Here is a 23,812-nt window from a genome sequence, read left to right as displayed (position 1 = left end):
TTGACATCTGGTTAGAGTGTCAGACTAGGATCTGGAAGACCCGGTTTCAGTCACGAACCCTTAGGCAAACGCCCAAGGTTGTGAGGATAAAACAGAGGAGATTAGAATAACATACACTGCTTTGAGGAGAATGGAGGCATACAAACAAAGTAGATAAATAGATAATTATAAAAGACGGGGTGGTGGTTTTGGCATGAGTCCAAAATGTGTACTCACAGGTAAACAGGAAAATTAAACCTTGGAATCAAAGAAACTAATGTTGGACTTGGACTGCTCTTACGTTTTTAAAAGATTGTGTGTGTTAAATGTTGTCAAGTCTCTTCCGATTTATGTGACCCTATGAATTAATGACCTCTGAAGCTTCCTATCATTGACAGACTTCCTCAGATCTTGTCAACTGAGGGCCGTGGCTTCCTTGATTGAATCAATCCATCTCATGTTGGGTCTTCTTCTTTTCCTACTGTCTTCAACTTTTCCTAGCATTATTGTATTTCCAGTGAGTCTTCTCTTCTCATTATGGTTACTTCAGATTAAAAACATCCCTAGCATTTTTGTAGTGGTAGACTGTAATCTGGAGAACCGGCTTTGATTCCCCACTCCTCCACATGAAGCCAGCTGGGTGACCTTGGGCTAGTCACAGTTCTCTTCGAGCTCTCTCAGCCTCACTTACCTTGAAGCGGGTCGCACTGTTGAAGTTACAGGCTCTTTGAAAGGACCACTTCCTGAGAAGGGATATGTTATCTTATTCAGCCAGTCACCCACTAAGCAGGGCTCAACGACTTGTATGCAGTGACAATGTATTTTACAATGTATGCAGTAAAGCAAGTTCTACATACTATTTAGTTTTAAAATCCAACTTCAAATTATAACAGTCAAATAAGTCTGATTTAGTTCAAAGTATCTAATTCACAATATCTAGAATAATATATTTATAAAGTCATACATACCAATAGCCTTCTTCTTGAGACCCTCTGAGAGAGGTCTGAAGATCTAACCTTTCTGTGCCTGTATTTATACTGTTTCAAGCACATTTAATGATGCTGATCTTGAAAGGATAAAAATTTCCTTCTTACTGTCCATGCTTCCTTCCCATTACCAAATATGGGCATCCTGTCTATCAGGCTATTTTGCCTATAAACAATCAGTTTTGAACTTTATGATCACTCTATATATTCAATTTTAACATCATTCTCATCTCCAGAAAAATACGCTTTGATTAAACCCATTCATGAATCAATAGCATCTTGTATACATGTTTAAGTCATAAAATACAATAATTGCTTACATTGCATTATTACATCTCAGTCAGCCTATCATACCATCTGGATAGCTGCTTGTTGTTGTATAAAAATATTCACTCATGAGAACTAGCCATGAGGATTAAAATGTCATGAGATTTAAACTTATCTTGAGAATTATTTTCCTTTCCCCAGCTGGCAATGAGTCATAGAGTGAGAAGGAAAAAGTTACATCTGTGCTGACATTGCAATTGTAAAAGCACAAATCTCTAACAGTGAATATCCAGGCTTTTCTGTCTTAGAAACCTCTGCTGTATTCTGTTTGCAGTTCAGTTTGTGTAATTTGTATGTGTAGTTTTGGGTTTTACATTGAATAATTGCTGCATATGTACAACACAATCTTATAGTTCATGTGCTGATATGTCAGAGCCTGTGACAACCTCACAAGGTGTCTATTGTGGGGAGAGGAAAGGTAGGAGATTGTAAAGTGGTTTGATTCTCCTTAAAAAGTAGAGAAAATTGGCATATAAAAGCCAGCTCTTCTTCTTCTTTATTCCTTTCCTTTATTGTTGTTCGTTATGCTCATGGACCAACAGGTCATGAGCAAAACAAATTCAATAAGCTCGCTAATACAGAGATAAACATACAGAAATACAAAATCCAGAATATGCAGTTAGAAGAAAGTATCATTAAAAGCCATAGATAAAATTTTTGCCACGGCAAGGGTTCCAGTTGGATCAGTATCAGCCAATAACTTTGCTACTATCTCTTGCTTTAGAGCAGGTCCCCACTTCTGAATGTATCCTGGTGAGATCACACTTTTTACAATCGATTAAAAAAAATGCCAAACGGTATCCAAATGGTGAGGGCAATCTGGCTGTGACATCTGTCACCCCATTGATAGCCAGGGTTGATTAGGCTGATGTGGCTGGCTAGGCAGGTGCCCCCTCCCTCCCTCACCTCTCCATGTGCGTCCCTCCCGAAGCTGCGCTCTTGGTGGAAGAGGACGACTATCCTTAGCAACATCTAGCTGTCCCATTTAATGGAGCTAACATTCATAACTACTTGCTTTTCTTATAAAAACATTACAAGGCTACCTTGTATCCATACATTCCCAGAGGAATCCAATAAAATTGGGTACTTTACCTGAAATGAAGACTAATTCCCCCCCCCCCCCAGGAACGCAATCAAGAAAATCAAGAGGAACCTTTTTTTGAGGGGGGGCATCATCTTACATTCGGGATCATCTTCCTTTCAAGTAAATATGGTATAAGCCTTCTTAATTCATTTTTTCTTCTTTCATTCATGCCATCGCTGTATCAAAAATAATGACAATAGATTCCACATGCATATAATTGCCTGCTGGCTCTTCACAGATAAACTACATCTTTGAAATATACCTTCCCCAGTCTTTGTCTGGGTCATGCTCATTATTTTCCTGATGCTCCTTCCACCTAGATCTGACTTCCAATTAACATATCGCTCACATCTATTGATGGAAGCCAGATTTGTCTCTGAGCTGCCTCAAGGCTGTGCTGACCTTAGCCCACTTTATTACTTTTCCAGCATATGCAAGTATTTGCTGAAACTAGCTGTTCCCTGGTTGTCATTTGCAGATGCGCACTCAATGATACTGCCAGCCTTGGCCAATAATACAGTTGGCTAAGGCCTTTTATGCCTAGCTGTTTCCCTCGCGGTCACCCCACCAACGACTTTGGGTCTTGGTTTTGATTATTCACACCGTCTCCGACCGTCAGAGGTGGCCTCATTCTCCCCCTGCGTTTCCCCATGTTTTGCCCACATTTTCAAATTTGAGATAAAACAGGTCCCTGGAAACATAGGGGGAGAGCGAGGCAACCTCTGATGGTTGGAAATGGCATGCAGAATCAAAACAAAAGTTGTTCGGAAGTGTGACCACGAGGGCAACAGCCATGGCATAAAAGAACTCTGTCCACAACACTGGACACAACTTAGAATTTGTCATCCTTCTGCTTTTAACCTGAAAATCCCCACTTTGATTTCATCCCTTGCACAATCAAACTCCCATAGATAGAGTTGCCAGGCCACGCTTGCATTCCCTGGGGGGAAAACCTGGCAACTAGCGGGAGGATTGGGGGGGCAAGGGGGACATGATGTCACCACATCACTTCCAGGTTCAATCATAGAGTTCTCAGCGATTCCTAGAGCTACCCATTGTCACTTTCGGGTTGTAATTGGAAGCGATGGCAGGCAACAGTTGCAATTGGTAGGGAGACTCCCTCCCTAGAGGGAGGCCTGGCAGCCCTAGGATCCATTGTTTTCCTGATGTTTGCTACTTCCTCATTTGATTCTCTCCCCCATAAAATGTATACATACTTCAGTATTATTTGTGCTTAAATAAGCGTTATATATACAAATGACATGCATTGTAACTAGGATTGCCAGCTCTGGGTTGGGAAATGCCTGGAGATTTTATGGGTGGAGCCTGAGGAGGGTAGGGTTTGGGGAGGGGAGAGACTTCAGTGGTATATAATGCCCTAGAGGCCACCTTCCAAAGTGGCCATTTTCTCCAGGCGAACTGATCTCTGTCACCTGGAGATCAGTTGTAATAGCAGGAGATCTCCAGCTACCACCTGGAGGTTGGCAACCCTAATTTTAACTATACATACCACCTAAAAACTCTTCATGGGTACACAATGCAAATTAATCTATGAAGTCAGCAGTGAAAAGTAGAGAGCTGAAACTGTCAATAAAAATAGCAAACAGAAAAATAAATGAAATTGGGAACATTTTACTTATTATGCTGTTCTGAAGCTCTCTTGCCTAGCCCTGTATCTGGTATCTGAGGCTATTTGATATTTCTGATATTTCATCATATTATCATTGTCCATTCCTTGCATCTGCTGGTAAATGCAGCCCACATTAACAATCTGCTCCCTAAGGTGTCGGTGCCCTTTAAAGAACACTTACATTTGATGGTGGCGTGCTTCAAATGATAACCAGAATAAGTATGGTCATATGCACAGTTTTTAGGAAAAGACCATCTTTTGGACTGAAGATGGACTGAGACTTAATACCTACCCGCCTCGGAATTTGTAACATATTAAAAGGCCATTTTTATCTCTATTGTAATTTGTTTAAAACATTTCTATGCTGCATTTCTACCCAATTCAGGGTCCCCAAGGAAGGGGCAAGTGCTTTCCAAACTGTTCCTTCCCCGACCTATTTTTATTTTGTTATATCAATGACTGACTTAAAAAAACAACAACATGAAGAGCTGTGATTTTGTGCACAAACCCTTCATTTTTTGCCATGTCTAGGCTTTGTGGGAAAATAAATGTATCTTTCTAAATGCTAAATGAGACACGCGACTGTATTAATAACATTGTAGGAATACATAAATGTAAGTGACGAAAAGAGAAGGTTAGGGTGAGTCGCGAGAACAGTTTCCCCTCCAATCATACATGTCGTTATATATATATATAGTTGATTGTGACAAGGCTAGAGCTGAGTTTTGCTGTAAATCCACAAAGTGGATTGGGTAGAGGGAATAAATGGGATGCATTTACTGTCATTATGTGTAATGACCAACAGTTGCAATCAAGTCTGCTTCACAGCAATGAATTCTATTTAAAGGAATTCTATACAGCCACAAAATTGTGATATAAAAAAATGCAAGGAAGGATGAATCCGGGAGAGGAAAGCATTTTTCCTCACCTCGGATAATCTCTGTCTAAGCTAATGGCAGCCTCCATGCTAAATCCTGATTTTTCTCATGAGGCTGAGTTGTAGGCATCTTCTGAAGATGATACAAGAAGGGGTTATAGGGTTGCCTGGTCGGACAATTCCTGGAGATTTTGGGCTGGTACCTGGGGTGAACAGAATTTGAGGAGAAGAAGAAGCTCAACAGGGATGCAATGCCATAGAGTCTGACCCCTGAAGCTGCCATTTCCTCCAAGGGGAACTGGTCTCTGTAGTCTGGAAATCAATTGTGATTCTGGGAGGACTCCAGGCCCCATTTGGAAGTTGGCAACACTAGAAAGGGAGCAAGGAGTATGAGTACACCGGATGTGAGGAGAATGGGACCAAGAACTGTGCTGCAGGAAAACGGCAAACCTGACCTCGAAGCCTTTTATGTAAGGCTGTCGATTTGATTCATCCCGAACCGAAAAAGAGCCAAATTTCCCCCGATTCGGCGGTTTCTACTCCGGATGAAACCAAAATCAAAAAAAGGCGGGAAAACGACGAGCCAAATTCGGTGAGTTCGGGGTGATTGCCGAATAAATTCAACTCTGAATCAGCAGCATAACCATCAGTTAGTAAGCAACTAGCAGCATTCTCCCACGCATTCTCCCGCGGCCAATGGTGGCCAAGCTGGGTCTTCTCCTGGCCAATCAGAACAGGGATTCTCCCCATTTCAATTTGCCAGGAGAAGAGTATAAAAAAACCTCCCGCGTCCTCCCGTCCCACTCGAGTCTGGAATTCCTTCCATTTTGGTGGTGCTGCTCCTGACTGAGAGATCCCGATTCCTGCTTACTGGAATAGGACTGGATTGGATTTACTTCTCGTCCCTGCTGCTGCTAGAAGACATCCACACAGTTTGATTTTGGGGTTTTTCCTCTATACCTTTTCTCCTGTGTGTGTGTGTGTGGGGGGGGGGAAAGCAGATTCTCTGTATGGGGGGGAGCAGTATCTGTGGGTGGGGGAGGGAAGCCTAAGGGGGGTTTGCCGGTTCTGCCGTGGGTTTGTGTTTGTGCCCATTCGCCTCTGCGGGAGTTAGCATTGTGCTTTTTTCTGCCTGTGGCCAGTCCTCGCCTGGAGTTGAGCCCGTGCGGCGGTGTGCGTGTGTGTGAGAGAGAGTCTCTCCGCTCACCCACCGCCCCGCCTCCTCCTTGGGTCATTTGTGGGTGCTTTCCGCTTTGAGTCGAGCCATACCAGCTTGAGGGGGGGTTGGTGCTCGCTCGCCTTTATTGGGGGTTGAGCTGAGCCGTACTGATTTGAGGGGGACGGGGGTTTGCCGATTCTGCCGTGTGCTTGCGGCTTTGTGCCCACTCGCCTCTGCGGGAGTTTTCATTCCGCTTTTTTTCTGCCCATGGCCTGGCCAGTGAGTTCAATCCGTGCGGCGGTGCGTGCGTGCGCGAGTCTCTTCCCCCGCTCGCCCACCACCCCGCCTCCTCCTTGGGTTGTTTGTGGGTGGTTGCCAACTGTGCCTGGAGTGAGGGTTGTCTCTCTGCCAGGGCTGTGTGTGTTCCCTCAGTTTATCCCCATTCTGATGCTTCAGGTGGTTGCCCAGAGTGGGGCTGAGTGTTGTTGCTACCTCTGTTTTGATCAACGGCTTTAATCAAAAACGTTGTTGATTAATAAGATCTGTTAGGGAGTGTCTGGGGCCAACCGTAGGGGTAGGGCCGCTCAGCTTCGTTCTCACCAACTAGACTCAGCTAGGTCTTTAAAAGGGCATGGGATCTTGATTTTTAAATAGCTTTAAAGGTCAAACAGTTGTTTGGGCAACCTCCTGGCTGCCAGTGCCAGTAGATTTAGAATTCAACGGTGAGGGAAGAGTGACCTTGCAGGGAAAAGAAAACTCCTCCTCCTGGTTCCTGAGGGATCCATTGTTGGAGTTCAGATTGAGATAGGCTAAATCTCCTAGGCATCACTTCCCCCTTTTAAAAAGGCTTACAAATCCATCTCCAGGGCAGTGGGACTGGTTCAACTTAGACAGGTCTCTAGACCAGGCTCACCAGCTAGTTTTCACGTGTCCGTTGAGCTACTGGGCCATGAATCGGTCTGGCCGGACCTCTCTGTAGTTGCCCAGAGGCTCCTCTCCTGCCCTCCGACGAGCATCCAGAGCGAGCACCTTTTTTCGCATCTGGACGACGTTCTCAGCCCACATCGTGCTAGCCTGGCACGCTGGCACGCAGAGCAGTTGGTCTTCCAGAAGATCAACTTGCCTCTGTTTGGCTTCCCAGAGCTGGACTTTGAGGATGCATGAGGTGAGCACGTGCTTGTTCCTGATTCTCCTCGGGGCCTGTCTTGGGAGGTTAGGGTGAAGCGCTCTTCTCCTAATACAAATTCAGCCGACTCACAAAGAAGTGTCAGGTCACATCCCCAATTGATTTGGCCCTTTGGCACTGTCTCTCCTTCCCAAACCCATAACGCCAAGTGCATGTGGCTGGGGAAGAACCACCAAGTGGCTCACGTCCAGGTGACTTGCCAGCTCCACCCTCGTGCTTGCGCCCCTCCCAACGGGAGGTTACATCAGTCCGCAAGGTGGCGGCCAATACTCATTCAGTGCCCATGCCACGCCAAGGCACAAAACAGCTGTGCGCCAATAAAAAGGTGGTTTAAAATGTATAATGTACACCCCTTTACCTTTCTTCTTCTTTGCAGGGGGTGGGAAATGGAACAGGAGAGGCCGTGATGATGAAAGGCAGCCGCAGAGTCACGGACGGTTCCTTCCCACCTGGTGGGCCGGGTGTGATGGTGTGCTAGACTGCAGAGAGTGGAGGATCTGGGTGCGACCAAATCCCTCCCTCTCACTGTCTGAGGCCTTCCTTCCATGGGGAAAATGTGGGTTTGTGTGCCTTTCTGCCATTCTGCTATTGGGCTTCTCTGTCTGTCTCTGTGTGTGTGGGGGGGGGTCCAAATTGCCAGTTGCCAGCTTCCTGCGAACTACTTTGCTGGAGGTGGGGGAGGAGTTGAGACCGAGATAACAGGTGAAGTTTGGTGATCTGTTCCCATTGAGGTCTGTCCTCGTTGGTTATTATTCCTCTGCTTCTAGGTAGCTGTTTTGATTGTGATGCTGTCTGGTGTTTAGCTTTGTGTAAGGCTGGCTGCACTAGTTGTGAGGTGGGGTACACCAAAGGGGGATAGGAAAGTTGAACTGGTGTCTGTTTTTTGCTTACTTCCTATTGAAGTCTGTGTTTGCCTCACCTGAGCGTTTTTAGACCTCTTCCCCCACATCAACCACAATACAAGCAATTTAAAATACAAACCTTTTAATAAACTGTGCAACTGTAGAAACTTTGTATAAAAATAAACATCCTTTGAAATTTTTAGAAAACTGTGCAAGCATTTTAACTTTGTAACATTTCAACTATTTACAATTTTTGTACCAATAGTAGATCAACTTCACACAACCATAACTGTTTTTTTTTTTTAATTGTTTTAAATGTCTACTTTTTAAACAGTGGTCAACAATCATAACTTATTTTTCAGTTTTTATTTTTAAATGTAAACTTTTTAACCAGGAGACATTAACATGGGCCGAACACCTGCTGCTCCAGGCGGCTGAGGCGCTCCTCTAGCTGGTCAACTGCGATGGGGGGGGGGGGGGGCGGAGAGGAAAGGTTGATCAATAGAAGGAAAGAGTTGGCCAGCAACACCAAAGGAAGCATGGCTTTTCCAAAAAGGAAATAAAAGGGGGAGGAAGATCTTGGTCCCCGAACCACCCTTGCCCAGCACTCATTAAACTGTCAGGCCTAGCCTGTGCAATGTACAGAGATTGCCAGGCATGGTCTGACTAAGGATGTTGTGCTTTCTCCAGGTGCTGCCCAAGGTCAGCTCTAACAACTCTACCAACTGCCAACTATGTGTTTTGACTCTGGACTCTGTGGGAATCTTGCCTCAATGGGAGGGGGGTTACCATGGCACCCTGAATAGTTCAATGCTCTTTCATATATACCCTGCACCATGCTTTTAGCTCTCATTAGTGCCAACTTGATTCTTAGCTGCTGTAAACCTGTAGATCTTCCAATAAATCAACTCTCTTTTGGACTACTTGTCTTCGGATGTTGTTTATGGGATTGTCACAGGACAAGTGCTCACATTTTGGCACTAATCAGAACTAAAAGCATGGTGTGAGTGTTCCTCCAGTGCCTGGACCCGATCCAGGAACACTCCAGACTCTCCCCTCACCAGTGAGGGTGATTCGGCAGGAGCTGGAAAAGCCCCAAAACAAATACTTTCATCCAAGTACCCTCTGTTTGGAAGAGGTCCCCCCCCCCAACACTCACACATATCCCATGGGTGGCACAACACAAGGCGGGTTTTGCAAGGGTCCCCAATGAACCTGTCCCTGGATCGTGGACCAGGACAGACGGTACCACGATTGGCTCTGGGGCTCGGCCTGGAGGAGCCGCCGCTGTTGATGCCAGGCAAATAAAAGTGGGGAAAATCTAAGGTGTGTCTGCCGCACAAAATATGCTTTCTTAATAGGACCACAGGTTAGAGTTGTGGACATTTCTCTCTGTCTTTCTGTCATGCCTGGCTACTCTTGGGTATGCATTAAAGGTCTGCTTGAGGCTTGTGCCACCCCTCATAAAGATGGCTTGCACCAGGCAGGGCGACACAGACTGGTATTCCTTGAGTATGATTAATGGAGCTGCACGCTTCACTCACCTTCACACTCACAGCGTTCCATCGAATTAAACACTGGTGGTTCTGGTGTGGTGGTGGTGCTGCTGCTTTCTGGCAGAAAAAGAGAAAGTTGGGCTGGTTTTAGTAGGAATACAAGGAGATCTCCAGTCGCTCCCTGTAGGTTGGCAAGCCCCCCCCCCCATCTGGGCTCTTGAAGGAATGCATGAATGCAGGAAGAGCTGGTGTGTGAAGCCTGGTGTTTCTTGAGTGTGTGTGTCTTTCTCTCCTCGAATTAATTCCTTACTAAGATGCATAAATCTGCACTGATGAGGGGAAGACACTTTGCACATGCTCTGAGGCATGCTCTTTTCATTATAAATTATGATGGCTCTAGCATAGAAAGTAGCCTTTTTTTGAAATGTGGTGTTGGAGGAGAGTGTTACAGATAATTTGGACTGCCAAAGGGGGGTGGTGGAAACATAGTGGGTTATCATGGATCAAACTGACCCTAGCAGCTAAAACAGAGGCATAAAATGTGACAAATCCCTAACTGGTAGAATGTATGCCCCAGTCAAGTGAATGGGAGGGAGTAGCCTGCCATTTATTAATGGTGGGAGGTTTTGCATTGGATTTGCCAGTGCCACTCTATAGATGTGCAGCATGTTCCCCACCTGAAATCTCAGTACTCCAGGAGAAGGTGCCAGCCTGCCAGTGAAAACAACAAAAGAAAAAACTAGCACAGGAGGTTTTTTTTCCAAACAGCAAATACAAAAAGGTTCCTCCTCTCTTTGGGTGAATCATTGCGAATGTTATTTGGATGCCCTGTGCTCACTTCCTTTTCACAATCCAGATATTTGGAAATATGTGGAGTAGGGGTGGCAGAAGCCGCATGATAAACTTGCAGTGGTCAGATAGTCTCCCCCTGTTAATTCAAGCTCCATACTGTAGTATTTTCCTTCCTTCCTTCCTTCCTTCCTTCCTTCCTTCCTTCCTTCCTTCCTTCCTTCCTTCCTTCCTTCCTTCCTTCCTTCCTTCCTTCCTTCCGAAAAAGAAAAATTGGAGGAATATTGCAGAATGACTGTCCCATTTGCTTGGCCATGTGGGAGCCCATGGGGATCTTATAGAGGTGCTGTTTGTGAGTTCCATCCAGTCAACCCATACACAACGCATGGTTAAATTGTGGAACTCCCTGCCCCAGGATGTGGTGATGGCTGCCAACTTGGAAGGCTTGAAGAGGGGAGTAAACAACATGTTCATTGGGGAGAGGGCTATCCATGGCTACTAGCATTTAGAGAGAGTGCACGGACAACGTACCTGTCCACTCAGCTTCGGGGCCGTCGGGGGAGGGTTGGGGGGGGGTGTCCCGCCAGCTCCCAGTGCCAGTTCATCATTTGGAAGATGGCAGGCATCCTTTGTCCGAGCTGCGGCGGCCGGCCGAGGGAAGCGTAGAAGTCATCACACAGTAGCCTGTACTTGTTGAGACACTCTCGCGTGGACCTCCTCCTGTAGCCAAAGCCTTCGAGGCCGACGGCGATCTCCCTAAACACCCGCAGGACAAAATCCCCAGGGTACCTCAGCACCCTGAAGGCAAGATCGCGCACCTCGAGGTAGCAGAGGAGGAGGCGCATCTCTTCTTTGCACCACCTTTGCAAAGCCATTTTCTCCGTGTAAGCCCGATGCGCGGGGGCTCGTGGGAGCAGGAGGGCAGGGCACGGGGTGTGGCACTGGTACGCGCAAACGTGTTTGTAATGGTGTTATTGCAATGGGCAGATCATGGGGGGAACCCCTTCCGGGCCCCATAACTTCGGCCCCCCTGCCTCAATCGTCACCAAACTTGGGGGTTCTTGCAAGAAGGGTCCCCTCAAGGTACACTGAAATTCTGGGACCTCTACATCCAAAAATGCCCCCCCTGGAGCAGGTGCGTGTGGCCTCTTGGGAGCAGGAGGACGGGACGGGACGGGAGCTCGGGGGCATGGCCGGTGACCTAATCAGCTCTTACCCATTGCTTCCATCGGAGCTGGCACCGGGAAAGTCAGTCCAAGGGGGCGTGGGAGTGATTTGCATGGGCTGGCAAAGCATGATGGTTATAATACAGAGGCGCAAGGTTTATACATTTTGGTTATAATTTCTTTTTATTTCTAGGTGTTTATACGGCCGTCATTATTTTAGTTCCCAAGCACACACAAGACACATGCTCGAAAGAAAACAGTCTGCGGGTCACTTTTAGTCGGAAGTTGGTCGGTGCTCAGGGCTATGCTGGTTCTACTAGGGTTTGAGATGGAGGGCGCGCTCCCGGGTGGTGTGTCCGTACAGCCACCCGAGGAGGACGTGTGCCTCTTATCAGCAGGTTCTGTCTTTCTGCTGACTGCCCTAGGCTTGCCCAGGTTTCGGGCATGCCATCCCGTGAAGGATAAAATATGGGGAGGAGCCCTGTGCTCCGGAGGGGGATCGATCTCAAGGGGGGGACCTCTCCCTTATTTGTACAAGGATAGAAAGAACACCCTTAAACATCAGAAAATAAATACATGGACATGTTTGCATGGAGGGTCTCGTTTTCAAAGAGACAGAGCTGATTTCTAAGTCTCCTGGCTCTGCCACAGAGGGGCTGGTGTATGCAAATTGCCGGTTCCTAAGCAAGCTGAGATAATTGCACCTTTAAGCGCTCTGGGCGGTGCTCAGAGCGTGGCTTTGGGACTTGACAGGCAGGAGAGATAAGAGATAGTTTTTTTTAACCTGCTGCGGAGCGGGATGTTTGGGGGAGATGAGGGGGGCAACTATATTCTGCAAAGGGGTCCTGCCAAAGGCTCTGGTGTCTGCAAGCTCCACGCTACATTCCGACCCAGCCAACTTGCATGGATCCAAGGGAGCGGGATGACCGTCCGAAACCTCGGTGATCCAAGGGCAGACAAGTCCCACCTTTGTAGAACAGCTCCAGGGACTCCTCCTGATGGCCCATGTTCTCTCAGGCTGTACAAAAGCCTGCTGAAATCTCCCACCCTAATTTTTCCCAGGAGTTTGGCCAATAACAACCCCTCCTATGAAAGTTAAAGACTTGACACTGAGAGACACTGTCCTTCAGTGTTACTCCTCTGAAGATGCCTGCCACAGCTGCTGGCGAAACGTCAGGAAAGAAAATACCAATACCACGGTTACACAACCCGGATAACCCACAAGAACCAGTTAAAAAATTGAAACATGAAAATGATAAATGCATATAAAGAAAAGCATCGGAAATAATCACACACACACACACACACACATTCACAACTAGATACACACAGGCATGCCTTCAAGAGTATGCTAGCTAAGCCGGTCAAAAATGCAAATTCTGCCGGGTCTGCCCTAGAGCCTGATGCAAAAGGGGAAATTCCACCCCCACCTGCTCCTTATGCATAGCTAGCGCACTTCTGTCCCTTTCCATGGTTTGCAAACTCCCAAGGTTGAGTCATGTCACGTGTTGCTTTGCATGGCTTTGCAAACTCCGAGTCCAAACAGTCTATTAATTTCTATTCATTCCAATGGGCAGATCATGGGGGGGACCCCATAACTCGGGACCCCCTGCCCCAATTGTCACCAAACATGGGGGTTCTTGCAAGAAGGGTCTGCTGAAGCTACGCTGAAAGTTTGGGACCTCTACCTTCAAAAAGGCCTCCCCCCGGAGCCACGGAGAGCCCCGAATGTGTTTTTAGTGGCTTTAAATGGCCAAATTTATTCACGAACTCTGACCTTAGCGCAGAATTGCACGGATCCGAATTGGGGGAGTTCGGACTTCAGCATTTCCCGAATCAAAATGGGCTGAATTTTGCTGAATCTGAATTTTACCGATTTTTTTTCAACAGCCCTACTTTTATAGCCCTTCTGGACCGTTGCCTGCTTCTGCATAGTGATGATAGACTTCTTTGGTGTTCTCCCATCCAAGAACTAACCAGGGACAACCCTGCTTAGCTTCTGAGATCTGATGAGATCAGGCTAGTAAGCCTGGGCTATCCAGGTCCAATTATCAGTGAGCACACTCCCTTCATTCTAATCTCATTGTTCCAGAGATCTTCCAGGTTAACATGGAGCCATTCCCAAACAGATTTGGAAATTGCTGCATTTGTATTTTATTTTGTTTTCACTTTTATTGTGCAGATCACCACTGCACACCAGCGCATGTACACCTGACTAGAGCAAAAAGTGATACTGTGATTCCTGTTTTGTACTATGCTTCAGTAGATGCACACACACACTAAGATATTGGTACAATTCCCCCAACAGAGATCAGATTATTTAGACCCCTGAGATCTGGAGGAGAAAATTTAGGTGGGAAGAATTTCATAAGTGTTCCTTGTAAATACCAGCATTCACTTCATGGACATCATGTGATAATTCTTTTTGTTGTTGTTATCTGTCCTTCTTCTAAATAGATCTGAATTGGATATTTTATCTGCCCTCTCTCAAAGCATTCAGATTGGCTACTGCCCACAACAAGATGCCCTGGATGCCCTTCTAACTGGCTGGGAACATCTCTTTTATTACTGCAGTCTACGAGGAATCCCCAAGTGTCATGTCCATAAGGTGCATGTAGCTGTGTATTTGAATTCTGAGTGCTAGGGCTGTTGATTCGGTTCATCCTGAACCGAAAACAGCTGAATTTCCCCCAATTCGGCTGTTTTTCGGTTCGGGATGAACCAAACTCAAAAAAGGCGGGAAACGGGGGAGCCGACTTCGCCAACTTCGAGGGTTTGGTGAATAAATTAGGCAGATTCGGGGGCTCCCCGTGCCTTCACGGGACTTCCATGAAAGCGTGGGGGGGGGGGCTTTAAACAGGTCTGCGCCTCCCGGCGGGGAGGCACAGATCTGTTCCACCCCCCCCTTTAAACAGATCTGCTCCTCCCAGCTGGGAGGCGCAGATCTGTTTAAAGGACCCCTTGCGCAGAGAGCGCAGAGGGGCTTGACAACCCCCGCCTGCCTTCCCAGGAGTCCCGGGAAGGGGGGCGGGGGGGTCTTTAAACCCCTCTGCGCTGCCTGCGCAGAGAGTGCAGAGGGGCTTTACAATCCCCTCCCGCCTTCCCGGTAGTCCTTCCCGGCACAGATCTGTTCCACCTCCCCTTTAAACAGATCTGCATCTCCCAGCTGGGAGGCGCAGACCTGTTTAAAGGCCTCCCCGGCGTGCCTTCAGGGAGCCCCCTGAAGGCGCGCGGGGGGCCTTTAAACAGGTCTGTTCCACCCCCCCTTTAAACAGATCTGCGCCTCCCAGCTGGGAGGCGCAGATCTGTTTAAAGGCCCCCCTGCACGCCTTCAGGGAAGCCCCCTGAAGGAGCGCGGCCCCCCCAAATTTCCCCCCGAACTCCGGATCACGCCCGAATTTTGGGGATCCGAAGTGGGGGAGTTCGGATTTTGGCACGGCCCGAATCAAAATGGGCCAAATTTTGCCGAATCCAAATTCAACTGAATTTTTTTTTTCAACAGCCCTACTGAGTGCCACAGAAGGAAAATAGGAAGAGGGAGCTTGTGCAAATCATTTCTTTTTACTTCTGTTGGAATCTTCAAAATGCTATCCATTGTCTTTATGTGTCCTGTATCTGGAAAAGCTCTTTGCTTGACAAACACAAGCATGCTTCATTTTAGATTTTTTTTTTTTAATGAAGAGAATTATTTAGCTTTCCTACGCCTTCCTGGAAGTTAATGAAATGTAAAACCAAGGTTAGAGCACTGTCAGTCTTGCAAATGGGAAATAAATAAAATGGGTGTTATATTGAGAAAAGCAACATTACCCAAAATCATCTGGGATGCTGAACTAAGTTGAGGCACTAGAACAGCTGCTTCACTGACCTCCCCTTTCAGGCCTCAAAGAACAGAACAGAGTTGCATTCAGAAATGGTTTTAACAAGATAATTGTCACTAGAGTTGCCAAGTCCATGTTGAGAAATTTCTGCAGATTTTGGGGTTGGAGACTGGGAAGGGTACAATTTGGGGAAAGACCTCAGCAGGGTATAATACCATAGAGTCCACCCTCCAAAGCTGCCATTTTCTCCAGGCGATTTGACCTCTATTGTCTGGAGATCAGTGGTAATTCTGAGAGGTTTCCAGGCCCCACCTGTAGGGTGGCAACCCTAATTGTCACCATAGAAGGAACACCAGTTGATAATGATGGTGGGAACCCAGTATTCATTTTCTCCCCTTCTTGTTGTTCAGAGTTGTTACCTTGTGTTTTGGGTAATGTTTGGTTGACAGCTATGATTGCCAGACACAGTCAAACCATGTTCTGTCAAGCCATCGTATTTGGGGGTTCTGAAAAGACAGGAAAGTCCAGATTGAAGGTGAATGGCCTTCTCCCATTCAGCAGCCTTCTTCTCCTCTGCATGCTTTGGGGAGGGGAGGGACCTCAGCAGGTAGGGTTGCCAACCACCAGGTACTAGCTGGAGATCTCCTGCTATTACAACTGATCTCCAGCCAATAGAGATCAGTTCCCCTGGAGAAAATGGCCATTTTGGAAATTGAAGTCTATGGCATTAAAGTCCCTCCCCCCCCCAAACCCTGCCCTCCGCAGGCTCCGCCCCAAAAACCTCCTGCTGGTGGCGAAGAGGGACCTGGTGTAGAACTGCAGATCAAATCTGAATGGTTTTAGGAGACAATTGCTATTCTTTGGTTCTTGTAGGTTATCCGGGCTGTGTAACCGTGGTCTTGGAATTTTCTTTCCTGACGTTTCGCCAGCAACTGTGGCAGGCATCTTCAGAGTAGTAACACTGAAGGACAGTGTCTCTCAGTGTCAAGGGTGTAGAAAGAGTAATATATAGTCAGAAAGGGGTTGGGTTTGAGCTGAGTATTGTCCTGCAAAAGTATTGTCCTGTAAGTATCAAGATAATGTGCTAATGAGGATATGGTATGTTAATATGGAACCATTGTATCCTGAAGTGATCTGTTAATGTGTGTAATCCAAAACTAATCTGTATGGCTATTGTTGAATGTTGTCTTTGTCTGGAGGTTTTTCAGGGCAGGAAGCCAAGCCTTATTCATTCTTAAACTCTCCTCTTTTCTGTTAAAGTTGTGCTGATGTTTGTGAATTTCAATGGCTTCTCTGTGCAATCTGACAAAATAGTTGGTAGAACTGTCCAGTCTTTCAGTGTCTTGGAATAAGACCCTGTGTCCTGTTTGTGTCAGTCCATGTTCAGCCACTGCTGATTTCTCAGGTTGGCCAAGTCTGCAGTATCTTTCATGTTCTTTTATCCTTGTTTGTATGCTGCGTTTTGTGGTCCCGATGTAAACTTCTCCACAGCTGCAAGGTATACGATATACTCCTGCAGAGGTGAGGGGGTCTCTTTTGTCTTTTGCTGATCGTAGCATTTGTTGTATTTTCTTGGTGGGTTTAAACACTGTTTGTAGGTTATGTTTTTTCAAAAGTTTCTCCATCCTATCAGTGACTCCTTTAATAAATGGCAAGAATACCTTTCCTATGGGAGACTGTTTTTCTTGAGTTTTCTGATTTTTGTTTGGTTCAATGGCCCTTCTGATTTCATTCTTGGAGTAGCCGTTTGCTAGCAGTGCGTGATTTAGATGGTTAGTTTCTTCCTTGAGAAACTGTGGTTCACAGATCCGTCTTGCACGGTCCATTAATGTTTTGATTATTCCTCTTTTCTGTCGGGGGTGGTGGTTGGAGTTTTTGTGTAAGTAGCGATCTGTGTGAGTTGGTTTCCGGTAGACCTTGTGACCTAACTGAAGGTTTGATTTACGGATGACAAGGGTATCAAGAAATGGGAGTTTACCCTCAATTTCCTTTTCCATGGTAAACTGAATGTTTGGATGGATATTATTAAGATGATTTAGAAAGTCCATTAATTTTTCTTCACCATGGCTCCAAATGGTAAATGTATCATCTACGAACCTGAACCAGACTGTAGGTTTGTAAGGTGCTGATTCTAATGCTGTCTTTTCAAAATATTCCATGTAAAAGTTTGCTATTACTGGACTGAGTGGACTTCCCATAGCTACTCCATCAATCTGTTCATAAAATTCTTGATCCCATAGGAAATAACTTGTTGTCAAACAATGGTGAAATAAGGCTGTTATATCTTCTGGAAAAATCTGGTTAATCAATGAGATTGTGTCTTTAACTGGAACCTTGGTAAAGAGGGATACAACATCAAAACTGATTAATATATCCTTTGGATTGAGTCTTAACGGACTGATTTTGTTGATGAAGTGAGTTGAATCTTTGATGTAAGAAGTGGTTTTTCCAATGTGGTCCTGTAGGAGGGTGGTCAAATATTTAGCTAATTCATATGTTGGGGAACCAATGGCACTCACGATGGGTCGGAGTGGAACGGAATCCTTATGAATTTTAGGTAGTCCATATAATCGTGGTGGTTGTGCTTCAGTCTTGCATAGTTTTCTGTGTGTGTCGGGATGAAGAGTGGAATTCTTGATCAGAATGCTAGTTTTCCTGGTAATTTTGCAAGTTGGATCTCGTTTTAGTTTTTTGTATGTGGCAGGGTCCAGAAGTTCCAGAAAGTTCCTCAATCTTCTTTTTGTATTCTTCTGTTTTCATGATCACTGTGGCACAGTAATAGCAAACTTTTACATGGAATATTTTGAAAAGACAGCATTAGAATCAGCACCTTACAAACCTACAGTCTGGTTCAGGTTCGTAGATGATACATTTACCATTTGGAGCCATGGTGAAGAAAAATTAATGGACTTTCTAAATCATCTTAATAATATCCATCCAAACATTCAGTTTACCATGGAAAAGGAAATTGAGGGTAAACTCCCATTTCTTGATACCCTTGTCATCCGTAAATCAAACCTTCAGTTAGGTCACAAGGTCTACCGGAAACCAACTCACACAGATCGCTACTTACACAAAAACTCCAACGAGATCCAACTTGCAAAATTACCAGGAAAACTAGCATTCTGATCAAGAATTCCACTCTTCATCCCGACACACACAGAAAACTATGCAAGACTGAAGCACAACCACCACGATTATATGGACTACCTAAAATTCATAAGGATTCCGTTCCACTCCGACCCATCGTGAGTGCCATTGGTTCCCCAACATATGAATTAGCTAAATATTTGACCACCCTCCTACAGGACCACATTGGAAAAACCACTTCTTACATCAAAGATTCAACTCACTTCATCAACAAAATCAGTCCGTTAAGACTCAATCCAAAGGATATATTAATCAGTTTTGATGTTGTATCCCTCTTTACCAAGGTTCCAGTTAAAGACACAATCTCATTGATTAACCAGATTTTTCCAGAAGATATAACAGCCTTATTTCACCATTGTTTGACAACAAGTTATTTCCTATGGGATCAAGAATTTTATGAACAGATTGATGGAGTAGCTATGGGAAGTCCACTCAGTCCAGTAATAGCAAACTTTTACATGGAATATTTTGAAAAGACAGCATTAGAATCAGCACCTTACAAACCTACAGTCTGGTTCAGGTTCGTAGATGATACATTTACCATTTGGAGCCATGGTGAAGAAAAATTAATGGACTTTCTAAATCATCTTAATAATATCCATCCAAACATTCAGTTTACCATGGAAAAGGAAATTGAGGGTAAACTCCCATTTCTTGATACCCTTGTCATCCGTAAATCAAACCTTCAGTTAGGTCACAAGGTCTACCGGAAACCAACTCACACAGATCGCTACTTACACAAAAACTCCAGCCACCACCCCCGACAGAAAAGAGGAATAATCAAAACATTAATGGACCGTGCAAGACGGATCTGTGAACCACAGTTTCTCAAGGAAGAAACTAACCATCTAAATCACGCACTGCTAGCAAACGGCTACTCCAAGAATGAAATCAGAAGGGCCATTGAACCAAACAAAAATCAGAAAACTCAAGAAAAACAGTCTCCCATAGGAAAGGTATTCTTGCCATTTATTAAAGGAGTCACTGATAGGATGGAGAAACTTTTGAAAAAACATAACCTACAAACAGTGTTTAAACCCACCAAGAAAATACAACAAATGCTACGATCAGCAAAAGACAAAAGAGACCCCCTCACCTCTGCAGGAGTATATCGTATACCTTGCAGCTGTGGAGAAGTTTACATCGGGACCACAAAACGCAGCATACAAACAAGGATAAAAGAACATGAAAGATACTGCAGACTTGGCCAACCTGAGAAATCAGCAGTGGCTGAACATGGACTGACACAAACAGGACACAAGGTCTTATTCCAAGACACTGAAAGACTGGACAGTTCTACCAACTATTTTGTCAGATTGCACAGAGAAGCCATTGAAATTCACAAACATCAGCACAACTTTAACAGAAAAGAGGAGAGTTTAAGAATGAATAAGGCTTGGCTTCCTGCCCTGAAAAACCTCCAGACAAAGACAACATTCAACAATAGCCATACAGATTAGTTTTGGATTACACACATTAACAGATCACTTCAGGATACAATGGTTCCATATTAACATACCATATCCTCATTAGCACATTATCTTGATACTTACAGGACAATACTTTTGCAGGACAATACTCAGCTCAAACCCAACCCCTTTCTGACTATATATTACTCTTTCTACACCCTTGACACTGAGAGACACTGTCCTTCAGTGTTACTACTCTGAAGATGCCTGCCACAGTTGCTGGCGAAACGTCAGGAAAGAAAATTCCAAGACCACGGTTACACAGCCCGGATAACCTACAAGAACCAATGAACTCTGACCGTGAAAGCCTTCGACAATATAATTGCTATTCTGTTTAAAATAATCTGCTATAATTGCCTGTCACTATAGTCCCCTTTTGTGGTTAGTTTTTGTTTTTCTACCTTTCAAAACAGCATTATATCTTCAAACAATAATGGCCCCTCATCCTGCAGTGACTGAATATAGATATGGAAGGCAAAAAAATTTCTAGCAAGTCTTCAGTTACCTAATGGCGCATTTCATCAGGAAGCCACAGATAAATATGCATAAATCATGCATTTGACTTTGACTCCTTTTTGGGTCCTAAACATAATTGGAAACAGGAGTTTAATTAGGCAGCAAATAAGCTCCTCTAGATCTCTAAAATGTTTGTTAACCTTTTCACTGCTGTCAAGCACAGCAGAGGATGGTGCGCTTCTCCCAGAAGATGACAGAGTCCTGATTGAGCTTCTTCGGCTAAAGTAGCCACCGAAATTTTACCTAAAGCAAAATTTAAAGCTAATTAGGGGGTTCAGATTGAGGGCAAAATATTGGAGGGATTTTTAAGGGAATGGAAGTTAGTTACAGGGGCAGATAGATACTCTGTGCATACTTAGGTTGGCTCCAGAATTTAACTAAAGATATGAAGCTTTTCCCCACTGCACGGGATCATGTGACTGTACTAGGGTTGCCAACCTCTTGCTATTACAACTGATCTCCAGCCGACAGAGATTAGTTCACCTGGAGAAAATGGCCGTTTTGGCAATTGGACTCTATGGCACTTGACGTCACTCCCCTCTCCAAACCCTGCCCTCCTCAGGCTCTGCCCCAAAAACCTCCCAACGGTGGTGAAGAGGGACCTGGCAACCATAGACTGTACTCTGACTATGGTTGCCAACCTCCAGGTACTAGCTGGAGATCACCTGCTATTACAACTGATCTCCAGCCAATAAGAGATCAGTTCACCTGGAGAAAACTGTCCACTTTGGCAATTGGACTCTATGGCATTGAAGTGCCTCCCCTCCCCAAACCCTGCCCTCCTCAGGCTGTGCCCTAAAAATCTCCAGGTATTTCCCAACCTGGAGCTGGCAACCCTAACTCTGACAGACAACTCCTCTCTTCAGCCTTTCCTGTCCCTGAAATCCTTTTACTGGACATGCCATGCAAAAACAAGTACTTTTCTTCTGAGATCTGTACCTATGTGAAATGCAAAGGAAATATATAGTTTTGCCACCAAAAAAGCACATAGACTTTTGAGGGAAGCTGAAAGAGATTCTATAAACTGACTGAAATTTGTTGGTTTATTTATTTATTTATTTTACATATTCCTAGTTGATAGTGAGTGGAGGAGGAGAGGTTCAAAGATCATTTCTTCCTTGCACCCCCGACCCCCTCCTGCAGCAAAAGTTTAAAATTTTGGCACAGCACTATCCAAAATTACATCTTCCCAAGCCATAAAATGCAGACACCAGCTCATCTTAATGGTAATAGTCAGTGAGACCATTCCGTCTCTTCCCTAAGACATCTGATACGGGAGAGAAAATGAAAGTTTACAAAACGAGGATGGAAAATGCACTGGATGATTCTGTAGAGCTGTTGGTTTTCTTTAACATCTCCTGCTATGAGGCCAGATTAAATGGCACAACAGAATGCCAATTTAGCGAAAGCCTGCATTTTCTAGCTTTGAAGTGTTACACTTAAACGCTTCTTCCTTGAGTTTGCATAACTAACAGTGCATTCCTGAGAGGAATGCCTGCGCTGGTCATTGGAGGCAACATGGCTGCGCTTCCTCCAAAGGAGGTTTTGGCCCTGCCGAAACCTCCCAGCGGCATAAAAAAACTGTGCAATCCTTCATAGGTGGTGTATCTCGCAAAAGGTGGCGTATCTTGCAAAAATAAAAAAGGGGCGTTCCTGGCATGAAAGGGCTTAGAAGGCTGCCTAAAGGTAGCTCCTCCCCCAGCCCAGCACTGTAACACCCTGGGAATACCTCCCAGGTTGCTGGAACGCCTCCCAGGACACCGGCGCAGGCTTTGATAGCATTGGAATGCTGGCGGAAGGCCCCGTTGGCATCCCGGGGCAGTGCTGCCGTGGCAGTGCCCTGTGAATGGCATCCCGGCCTTCCTGCCGGTGTTTGGGCCTCTAACGCCGGCATAAGCTGCTTGGATGCCAGCATGGGGGCCCCGAACACCAACGCAGTGCCTTCCTGGCCTCCTAAGGGCTTTCACCCTTTGGGCTCAGGAATGCGCTGTAACTTTTATATCTTAATTACTACACCAGAGAGTTTTGGCCAATAACAGACATGAATGCAGTGTGTTACTCACCTTTTTCAGATGTTATGTATAGGGGTATCCAACCATGCATTCTGCAACGGCATGGTACCTAGGGTTGTCAACCTCCAGGTACTAGCCGGAGATCTCCTGCTATTACAACTGATCTCCAGCTGATAGAGACCAGTTCACCAGGAGAAAATGGCCACTTTGGCAATTGGACTCTATGGAATTGAAGTCCCTCCCCTCCCCAAACCTCGCCTTCCTCAGGCTCCACCCCAAAAACCTCCCACCAGTAGTGAAGAGGGACCTGGCAACCCTAATGCTACCTATGATCCTCCAGACATTTTTTCTCGAAATGGACACCATGCTTAAGACACATGTGGACAAAATGGTGACTACCTATATCAGGAGGATCATGGGTAGTGCATGTTCCCAGTACACATGGTTGGATAGTCCCAAACATAATGTCTGAAAAAAGGTCTTGTACTTGAGTATTCCCTTCCTTCATCATAGAGTGTGATTGACAACTTCCTGGTTTGTCTCATATTTGTGGGTCTACCCATAAAGATCATCAGAATGAGGAATGGCTTAAATCAACTGTAATATGAGGAAAAACAAAATCTCTAAGCCTTGTTCTATAACTAAGGTCATGTGATCTTTGGGCAAGTCTGTAAATTCCCAATTCTGCAACACTGTAAAATAAAAAAAGTCTCTAAACTTTAAATTTTATCAATATAGTTTGGGACACGTGAATGCAATGGCCAGGACAAATCAGTGTTCAGAAACCCAGTGAAACAGCCTCCCATTAGGGAAGGTCTGTGGCTCAGTGGCAGAGCTTCTTCTTGGTATGCAGAAGTTCCCATGTTCAATTCCCACCATCTCCTGTTAAAGTGATCAAGTAGTAGGTGATGTGAAAGGCTGTTACCTGAGACCTTATAGAGCTGCTGCTAGTCTGAGTTAACAATACAGACGATGATGGACCGAAAGGCCAGATTCAGTATAAGGCAGCTTCATGTATTCATGTGTTCATTCTCCTAGATTTCACAGCAAACCAGATTGAGTGAAAAATAGAAATGTTCCCAACTAGTGATGTGCTTGTAGATATTTTGGGTCCAAATATATATCTGAAAAACATCTTATCGGTATTTTCCGGATATATTTAGATGTCCAAATGGTATCCAGGATTTTGCACGATACCAGGAAATGTGTCCCAAAAGAATCTCAGAAATAAAGGCTGGTGTTTTAAGGATCTCAGGACTGTTTTAGGTTCAAAACAATCCCTCCAGCCTCCCTGTGTGACGGACAGGAGGCTGTCCGGCCCCTGAA

General features: G+C 45.3%; 1 protein-coding gene across 1 annotated transcript in view; it reads left to right on the top strand.

Annotated features, from left to right (window-relative positions):
- ABCA13 (ATP binding cassette subfamily A member 13) overlaps positions 1-23,812 on the top strand; it is a 271,361-nt gene that overhangs the window by 208,418 nt on the left and 39,131 nt on the right. Inside the window, 4 exon segments of the mRNA XM_056857874.1 lie at positions 7,605-7,680; positions 11,082-11,299; positions 11,491-11,603; positions 13,979-14,113. Of these exon segments, the coding sequence (XP_056713852.1) occupies positions 7,605-7,680; positions 11,082-11,299; positions 11,491-11,603; positions 13,979-14,113 (542 nt within the window).

Source organism: Euleptes europaea, chromosome 11 (genome assembly GCF_029931775.1).
Source record: "Euleptes europaea isolate rEulEur1 chromosome 11, rEulEur1.hap1, whole genome shotgun sequence".
Lineage (NCBI taxonomy): Eukaryota > Metazoa > Chordata > Lepidosauria > Squamata > Sphaerodactylidae > Euleptes > Euleptes europaea.
The sequence above is the reverse complement of the archived record's forward strand: the minus strand, read 5'-3'. Positions and strand labels throughout refer to the sequence as shown.